General features: G+C 37.8%; 1 protein-coding gene across 2 annotated transcripts in view; it reads left to right on the top strand.

The window, feature by feature from the left end:
* LOC138039067 (nuclear cap-binding protein subunit 1-like) overlaps positions 1 to 10,000 on the top strand; it is a 56,958-nt gene that overhangs the window by 35,944 nt on the left and 11,014 nt on the right. For both annotated transcript variants that reach the window (XM_068885235.1, XM_068885236.1), the window contains exons 19-24: positions 890 to 990; positions 4,142 to 4,276; positions 4,390 to 4,498; positions 6,550 to 6,643; positions 7,032 to 7,135; positions 7,478 to 7,538. In XM_068885235.1, the coding sequence (XP_068741336.1) occupies positions 890 to 990; positions 4,142 to 4,276; positions 4,390 to 4,498; positions 6,550 to 6,643; positions 7,032 to 7,135; positions 7,478 to 7,538 (604 nt within the window). The remainder of the gene's footprint in view (positions 1 to 889; positions 991 to 4,141; positions 4,277 to 4,389; positions 4,499 to 6,549; positions 6,644 to 7,031; positions 7,136 to 7,477; positions 7,539 to 10,000) is intronic.

Here is a 10,000-nt window from a genome sequence, read left to right as displayed (position 1 = left end):
ATCAAAAATATCATAATCTTTGTTTGTCCCTCCAAAATTTTGCATGAGCATTGTTTACAGTATCTCTTGGCACTTACAATGGTCCCAAGATAAAATAAAGCAATGCTTGTGCAAAAGTTGGAGGGGCAAACAAAGACTATTACGGGTTTTTTTGTGTAGTGGCCAATGCGTGAAGCTGTATGTGAAGCAGCTGTGGGCGTTTTCCATTTACCAAGAAATTCCTGAAATTCCGGTTGGGATATAAATGGAACACACGTTTTTGGTTCGTTCCACTGGAAAATATCCGGAATAAACGGAACTTCTGAAAAGGTAGTCCTGTTTTCCCGTTGGAAACTTTCCGATGGAAGTGTGTGTTTCATTTACAACTTTTGAAGGGTCTTACCAGTTCCAGGCTATTCACGGCCACATTTTTAAATTTTGGCGCGTAAAATTGCAATCACTGGGCGGCGAACCGACCTGAATTAAATGGAACATGTTTTTCACCCGATGGAAATTTCCACCGAAATTTCCGGAAATTTTTTGTAAATGGAAAACGCCCTGTATTTCATTTGGACGGCACACAAATACCTTGATCGGCTTATTTAAATTTTTAGCGATGATAAATGCCATGTATTCGCTCCATTTGACTTGAATGTCAACCAACTGCTTTTTGTAGACTTGCATGGTCAGTGTCAAGACCCTCTCAAACGTGAAACGTGAATTTCTTGCAGTAAATAGAAGATACCATCCCATGCGGCAAAATACTTACTTAAGCTGCCTTTTTTGACAAATGAGATAATTTTTGGTTTCAATCAAGGCACCATAACAGCAGCTACAGGATGTAATGGGATTATTACTGTTTAACGTACATGTACCAGGTAATGCTTGATTGATTGACTATTATTTTCAGATCATCGTACCATCAGTTTCTTGTTGAAAGCATTCCCGAAGGGTTACAAAGCCTCCTTCCAATCATCCATGCACCTAATTACAGATTTACAACTGAGCAAGGTACTGAAAAATGACAAGAATGACAAGAATATATAACGGCTGTAGTGGGTGAATTGCGATTTGGTATTTTTTTATTATTAGGTCAATTAAGGTGATTCCCTAGTATTGCACTGCGCATCCTGTTCTGCGCATAACACAGCGGAGGGCACGTTCGTATTCAGGCATGACTAAGAGTCTTTCTGGTCAAATTTCGCGGCTGAGTTATGTTTTCTTTGTCTCACAAGTCTCAACGGATATTTCTAAACAAAACAATGTTTAAATTTAACCCTAAGACTCCTAGCCATGTGTGAATATTGATGTATCGAACGTGGCCAAAAGCATTTCAAAATGGCGAACTTGCGTGCGGGAACGCTCGCTAGAAAGAAGAATGGCCGTTTTCAGAGCACAGCAGTAAAAAGCAAAACGGGAATTTTTTTAGACTCTCGCAAAACGAAAAGTCGAGTGATAGCCTCGATGATGCTAAATTGTCATGTCTGTCCGAGAGTGAAAGTAAAACCGCGCTATGACAGGCTATCGGGGAGGCGTTTTGTCGAGGAGTCGAGCTTGGTTTGCTTTCTGTTTCCTCCTAAACTAGGCATACCACGTCTTAAAACCGGTCTCACGTCTGGTGTCTTTTTTTTGTTGGTAGTCACAAATGTGCATACCCCACGGATATTGAAGTAATGTCCGATCGGGTGACATCTAGTATTTCCAGACTTCCCTGCCCCGGGAGGAACTCATATACTTTCCCAACCTTCACGATTACCTGCGAGCGCGTTAGACCACTCGGCCACCGTGACACACTATCGTTATTTAGATGAAACCAAACATTTATTGTGGGATCCTTCCGCCCGCCATGATTGAATCAGTATAAACTATTCGATAAAGTGGACAGATGCTTTTTCTTTGAGAAAGGCAAGCTTTAAAGGTAAGGGGGATTTTTTTACGTTATTTCTAGATCTTGCTTCTTTGCTTCGTTGTGTGTTCCACTGTGAACATTATTTTGCATAGAAGGAATACTCTAATATTTCTTGAGAACCAGTTTGTTCGCCGTTTTGACGTAGAAAGAAAATAAGAAAATAGCTTTCAACTGCCAAACACGATAAAAAATGAAGTCAAGTTTAGAAAAACGAATTAGCTATCGCAGTCACGGAGACTTCGCTGCGGTCCCCTATCCAAGTACTAACCTTATTCGCAGGAGCTTAACTTCAGCTGACACTTGGGCTAGCATCAACGATTGCGGATCTTCCTGTTAAATTCGCACATATATCTTGTCGAACTTTATAACACTAACAAAAACCCGGTATCTTGCCGACATTTTGTCACAGACGCATTCTTTGTTTCGGAAGTTGTCAGTATTAAACACGCAAGGTAACTTGGATTACAGGCGGCCGCTAAAATCGATGTCACTTTCGTGTTTGCGATTTTACTTTTACGACCAAAAGTACGATAGAAAAATTAAACTCTGATTGAACGTAAAAATCACCCGAAATGTTTTTCGCTGATGGCAAATTGTTTTATTCTCGATCGACGTTTCCTAAAAGTTCCTTCTGCTCTCCTTAAAAACTACATATTAATATTTATTTACTTTTGCGTCAATATTTGTTTTGCATAAAGTAGGCTAGCAAAATCTGTACCTTGCTTAGTTCGCATTTTTGAGCGTTAAAATAGAATTTTTGGTCGTATGTTCCTGACAGCAAGTCCCATATTTTGACGTCCCCCATCCAGATACTAACCCCGCCGGAAAGGGGAAAACTTCCACTACCACACGTACGCAATGCGTTCCTACTTTAGAAAATATCCCATATCTCCTCAAATTTGAATAAAGTCTCCTTCCAAAAAATAAATAAATAAAAAATCCCGTATCCTGATAACCTGCTAATAGGGCTTTGTTGTTTGCATTTGCAAATTTAGTAACATTAATAGTGAGTTTTTACAACAAACAACTTCAAGTTGTATTACAGATTTATCTTTCTGGTAATCTCTCGCCATTTTCCGAAGTTTACCTGTACTTGACGTTGACTGTCACTGGACAATAAGGGAATAACATGACTTTTTGAGGGAATATTGTTTAGTTTGCGCCCGCGTAGTGTCATTTGCGGCCCGAGCGCGAATCGCGATGGCCGCAAATGACACTACAAGAATGCGAAACTAAACAGAATGCGAGTTTTAATAATACAAGCTAAGTGAATAAGCTAAGTGAATTTTTTCGAATTCAAAGTGTTGATTGAACAAGCTATTAAAGAATCAACTCAGTCCAGAGAACTTATTTAAAATTACCGAAAAAATGCGTAAAATCGTCTATAAATAATAGACATATCACAAAGTTAACCTTAAAAATGTCTATGCTGGTAACAGAATCATCATCGGATGATGAAGCAAGAACCAATCAGCTGTAGGGCTGATAATGCATTTGCAGCCCGCTGTCAGTCTTTTGCGGCCCGCTGAGCGTGTGTTTTGAAGAGGCCGATTTTCTATTTGGCCGCGTATATTGATAATAATTTGTGTTAACTGTTTGCGCATTCCACGGATACGCCCTTGTAGGCGTCTTGTTTTTGCATAAGTTTATTATCTTACTCCTCCTCTTTGTGCTGTAAAAAAATTTAAAAGTTTACGTCAGAAAAAAAAGTTACAGGGAAAAAAACTAAACGTAGCTATCACTCGTGGACACAAAATGGTCTCCTCGAGATCACGCACCCGAGGAATATTTGTAGTCAGTGCCTTTTTAAGACGTGTGCTTGTGCCATAAAACAAACATTAAATTATTCCTTTCGAACAATACAATACACCTGTTTTGTTATTTCAAGAATTACGTCAAAGCTGTGCTTCCTTTTCCTGCAAAACGTTGCGTGAATCGATGGAACAAACTTGTCCTTGATAGATGAAGTCGCAATGATTAAATGAATAACTTGAGCAAGTTATATCTCCCAAACGAGCTTGGTGACCTATTTTTTTAATTGCATATTTCAAGTCACCATGACGTAGGAAACAAACGAGAAAAGTTTAAAGAAAATCTTACGATAACTTCTATTACTAAGGAATCACCTTAAAGCAACAAGTGTTCTGTTGTTGCAAGTTTGGCATGGTTGAATGAGTCGTAACTGATGGTAATATCGCTACAGCTTAGATAATTATGAGCAGGATGATTATTGTGATATCGTTCACTTTGCAGAAGGGATACCTGGGGCAGATATTGCCAAACAGTTCTTGGAAGCTGTCAGAGCAAAGAAGGATATAGATGATCTTCAAACAATTTTAAACAGTGTACCTGCAAATGCTATTGGCCAAGAGAATTTCACTGTGGAAGGTATCGTATAGAGAAAGTTGAAAAATTACATAATTGATACAGCACCTTCAGTGAAGGCCAACTTTGGCAAATGAAGACGAGACTAAAATGGTGTTACTTTGCTTTCGTTTTAGCGCAACTTGTTGATCAGACGTTCCCACAGTTAAGACTTGAAGTGTTGATGCATGTTGTGCTCAAGGTTGGCTCCAAGTCATTCAGCCATTCATTTAGTGCTTTGACGAAGTAAGGACAAGAGAAAGAATTTTAACAATTATTCTTGTAATTACATTCTACTGTGTTTTCAGTGCGACAGTCCAATACTGAACTAAATCAAGTAGTGGCAGACCAGTTACAGGGTTCGCACGGGTTCTGAAAATCCTGGAATTTTATTGTGGTATTTTCTAGGACTGGAAAGTCCTGGAAAAAGGCTACTGGTCCTGGAAAGTTCTGGAAATCTGTTAAACTCAAGTGAAAAATATTAAATATATGGCAGACAGTAAGGAGAATTAACATTGAGATCTTAGGAGTGAAAAGGTTAATGTGAATTTTAGGTCCTTGAAAAATCAATCCGAGTCTGGACAAGTTCTGGAAATTTGTTTCTGAAAAAGGGTACGAGCCCTGCAGTTAATGTTAAGCTATTTCGAAAGGTTTGCGCCACGTTCTATCATCATTGGACCAACCTGTTAGCAAACAGGGGCCGGTTGCTGAAGGCCTGGTTAACGCTAACCGTTAGTTAAGAGATATCAAGAGTTATTAAATTCTCGACCTCGGATAATGCATTTCGCGTGCTCTGATTGGTTCACTCAATCTCGGTTATCAGCTCATATACACTGGCTCAGTTTGACCTTATATGGTAAACGATTGCGTTAAGCGTTGCTAAGCTAATTTTTTTTCGCCGGAAAGCAAAATTTCTCTTTGAATAAAGCTAAAAAAGAAAAAAAAAACCTTTTTTGTGGAAAGTTTGGATCAATTCCGACGTTTAGAAGTACGCAAAAAGGCAAGAAATGTTTTTGTGATGAGCCTTCGTCTGTCTGACCACATCGTATCTTCGCCAAGTTTTCTCGATTTCGCTCGGAATTTCTCGCCTTTTTCGCTCGTATTTCTTACTTCCAAATTTTTGGAGTTTAAGGAATTTAATAAAACAATTATTCCATTCGCGCTTGTTGGATATGAGACTGGTTATAGCCAACTCGGCACTACGCGCCTCGTTGGCTATTTACCATCTCACATCCAACGCGCGCTCATGGAATAATTTTAATTATTAAAAACTGGATCATTGGATAATGCAATTCGAGAGTTTTGATTGGCTAAGCCATCATGGGTTATGAGCCATTATACCATGATCTACAAACACGGCAAGCATACGCGTGATTTTTTGGGCCTTTTTATTTTTATTGTAGTCTAGTTTTCTATATTTTAGGGGCGTTTTTAATAAAACAATTATTTCACTCGCGCTTGTTGGATATGAGATGATTATAGTCACCTCGGCGCTACGCGCCTCGTTGGCTATCTATCATCTCATATCCAACGTGCGCTCATGGAATAATTGTTAAATATTTAGCGCTGGTTAGCCCTAACCATAGCTTAACCATACTGTGTTATTGACAGATACAATAAAAAGTATTGATGAAGGTTAGGAAGGTCATCGCAGACAGTTAATCATTAAGTAGTTGCAAGTCTTCATTTCACTACGATGATCTTCCTAATTTTCATTTGTCCATTCCGCACTTGAAATATATGCGACTTGCCATATATTCTAAATTCAAAATAAAGAACTGTAGAATCGGAAGGCTTAGACTCAGTTGATCCAAACGGAAGATTGGAGTATACTGATCAAGTGTTGTAATTTTGTTTTCTGGCTTTCCAACTCAAATTTCATGGTTTAAATGGTAAAAACAGCGTTTTAAGGCGAAGTTCAAACTTCGGATTTTATTAGAGTTTCGTTGCTGTTAAAAAAAAACATGGCGAATGCAGTTAGTTGCTCTGGATTGTCTCGTAAGATGTTTTCAAAAGGCGTGCGTTTTGAGTTTGATGCGCTTATTTTTCGATATTTTCCTGTTTTCAAGTTTCAGTGAAGTTTCTTTTCATGTCACGTTAAGTGTTCTTTAAATGAGATTCAAGCTAGGTAAGGATTTTCCGTCTGGGATACTAGCAATGACACAGGAGAAACAAGATTCCACTCTTCCGGGAATAAGAAGAACGTTGTTTGGCAACTCCCCAAGCCTTGTTATTTAAAGTTCAATTATCTGGCTTTGATTCATGTGAGTGGCTTAGTTTTAAAGTATTCTTTGTAGGTTCCACAAACTTCTAAAGAACATCATTGTAAACGAAGAAGCTCAGATCCACTGCCTTAAGATCGTCAGTGACTTTTGGTCCACCCACCCTCAGGTTTGTGATGTACTAAAACAATTTATGATAATTAATAATTGTGATCATTATTACTGTCATTGTCGTTGTCATTTTCAGTGTCAGTTTCATTGTTATTGTTGCTGTTGGTGTTGTTGGTTATAATTAGTCTTTACGAAAGAGTCTTGACTTAAGAGAGTCTTGTCTTATCCTAACCTCCAAATTTACTTAGATTTGCGGTTTGGGTGAACCTATTTTCATCTTCCTCTTCAACCTCACCAGCGACCGACGTCAAGATTATTAATTTTTCCGTACAGAACGCGACATAGCTCGGTTGCCTACGCTTCCTGGGGCAATAAATAGTTTTCCCACAACGAATATTTCTTAAATTTAATTTATATAGCAACTAAGAAACATTTTTGATTTTCAGTTCATGGTGGTGTTGATAGACAAGTTGGTGCGCATGCAAGTCCTTGACTGTTCAGCCGTTGTGAACTGGATCTTTTCAAAGGACATGAAAGATAACTTTACTAAGTACGTGTGAACAACAGCAACCAAACTCCTCATAAGTTACTATTGTAGGTTGCAGCATTTTAAACGTAAACAGTTTCATGCCTTTAGGTTGCGGGTTTTCACTAGCCGGCACGTTAACATAAGGGCAAGCGAATAAGCAAACACATGAAGTGGTTGTAAATGTGTCATTCGTCTGAACAGAAGGTTCCCAAGTCAAGACGGTGCTGAGTCTGCCTGTGTTGCTTGTTCCTATGCTTTCGTCGCTAATAAAAACCAAGTCAGTAATTTTGTTTGAATATTTGAATCTTTCTTTTTATTGTTGATATTGTTCTTTAACAAATGTTTTTTTTTCCTTCATTCCAGGTTGTATGTTTGGGAAATCATGACGAGCACTTTAAAGAAAATGAGCAAACATACAAATAAGGTACCGTATTTAGAGGAAATTTTACTTTTCTGGTGTATTGTGTCTGGATCTTATAAGATCTTTAAGCCATTTAAAAATGACTTGCAAAAGAGAGATCGCTGCCTTTGTGATGGTTGAACTTTTTAACCTCTTTCTTAATTTTTTTTGGATAACCTTGATGTATTGATAAATACATCATTGATATAGCGCAAGCTAATTTTGGCCGCAACTTTTGAACATTTCACAATTAGTGTAATACGATGAAGTCATAGACGTAAAATTGCTAATCAGAAGAACTGTGAGACTCCACTGGGTAAATATCTTTGTTTGATTTGCATTAGCGTTTGCCTTTCACATACTAACACTACTGCAGCTTTTGAACGTCTACGCTCCCTGTGAGGATTCCGTGGGATGCCACAGGCAGCCACGGGAACAATTCGGGACCGTTCCTTTTTTGTTTTTTTGTTTGTTTTTCTTCTTTGTAGTCACAAATTAATTGAATTAACGGGGATCCGGGGATCAATCACAACTCCGTTTAATGCTTACACTGGTACTGCGTGTTTTGAATCCGCGCCCTCTGCTGTACAGAGCTCCGGAAAAGAGTAAGTTATACCACTCGGTCACCAAGTCCCGTACATAACATAGCGTGCTAATTTTTTTCCTTATCGCAATTAGCCTTGGATGGGTGACCGCAGATAATTTCCGAGTTGTCTTTTTTTCTTCTTGTTCTTTCGGTTTTTCGTAGTCTCAAATTACACTTTTTTTTTTTAATTCCCTATCTCGCGGAAAGCGACGTGAAGACTTTTACCAGATTTTGAACTTGGGCCCCCTTTAAGGTCGAGCCCTGCTGACAAGAGATGTTATTGCGCTATCGCGGCTGTTGTTGTTACGAAATTGGTTTTTGCATTTCATTTATAACATTTTGCGCGATTTTGAAGATGGTACCCACCTTTTCGGAGTGCAGACGCGAGGAAACAAAGCTCTGCTTGTCACATTAAATAATAATTAATACGAACGTTTCAACGTGCATGGATTTTTTAATTCAAATTGCATTTATTATCCTGCGTGGAATTAATTTTCTATTGGATAGTCCCAGTTATTGTTGAGAATGTTAAAATTATAAAGCATTTATTTTGTTATTATGGGTAGAACCAATTAAGTTATTGTTTTTTATCTTCTTGCACTCTTTCATTGTCAAGAATTATATTATAAGGGAATGCAAGGTCAATTATTGGAAACATTTGGTTAATTAATGACTAGTACTGATCAAGAAGTTACAGACCTTCAGATTGTTAGCATTTATTTAAGATGCACTATAAAAGGGGTCGCTTCACGCTCTGCTTTTGTTCGAATTCATTCAAGCACGACTGATTATCCAAGATAATGATCAACAAACAGCAACACAGAGACATATTTCTAGCGCGAGAAAAATGGACTGGGGATTAAAAAAAGAACGACAAATAACATTTAATGACATGTTATGGACACATGCCCATAAGGGGCTTTTTTATTGCACAAATTTTCATAGAGGTTGGTTGCGTGTACGGTTAATTGATAAATCATTTGCATGTGCTTAAGGTACCACTCCTTTTATAGTGCGTTTAAGGAGGAAAAACAAGATTGTGAGACGGTTTTTATAGCAGTGGATAAGAACACTTGAAAATGCTATTTGTTCTGATTGAGGAAATTCATTTTGGAGGCACAAAGAATGCGTGTGATTAGTAGACATGGAAGTTGATTGTGAGAACTTACTTCACTGTCTTGTGAACACTGTCAATACTTTAATGCCAGGAAACCACTCTGGGTGACTTTGCAGCTTTATTTTCAATTCATTAATTTGTAAATGCACAACCGTACAACTTATGACTGGTTCACATTTGACATGAGCGTCAGAATTGTTGGTGTGAACTGGGAAAACAAGAATGTTAAGAACACGAAAATTGAATACGTTCAATATTCTTCGGCTTTTGCGATCTCAGCTCATACTTGCACGTACAGTTCTTATTCTTGTGTCTATGCTTCTAGGCTTATGGTCACCTGTATAAAGGGTAGCCCTAAGTTTAATTCTACTACTACTTTTCACCTTTGCACGCTTTGAATGGAAAATATATTAATAATAATATATTTATTTTATTTGTGTACAGTGGTGCCCATACAGCAGTCCTGTGTACATTACCATACCGTTCCAAACTCTTCTTTCACCGGAAACACCAATTAACTAATCTTAAAAATTCTCAGTCCAAAATTAAGAAGACCCAGACCAATATTATGCACACAACTCACCATCAAACAAACAAACAAACAAACAAAAAAACATGCATCTCCCTTCACGAACACATTGATTTTTTTAAGAATTATATTTTTGCGTATTGTGCAATTCTTAATTGGCAACTGGCGTAATTTATTTGAAATTAAAACTATCCTACAGTAAATTAAAGGTGTGTTTTTAAATTTTTAGTATTTCTGAATAAGCTTAATTGAAG

The sequence above is a fragment of the Montipora capricornis genome, chromosome 2 (assembly GCF_036669925.1).
Source record: "Montipora capricornis isolate CH-2021 chromosome 2, ASM3666992v2, whole genome shotgun sequence".
In the NCBI taxonomy this organism is placed as follows: domain Eukaryota; kingdom Metazoa; phylum Cnidaria; class Anthozoa; order Scleractinia; family Acroporidae; genus Montipora; species Montipora capricornis.
Note: the sequence above shows the minus strand (reverse complement) of the source record. Positions and strands in the feature narration are given on the sequence as shown.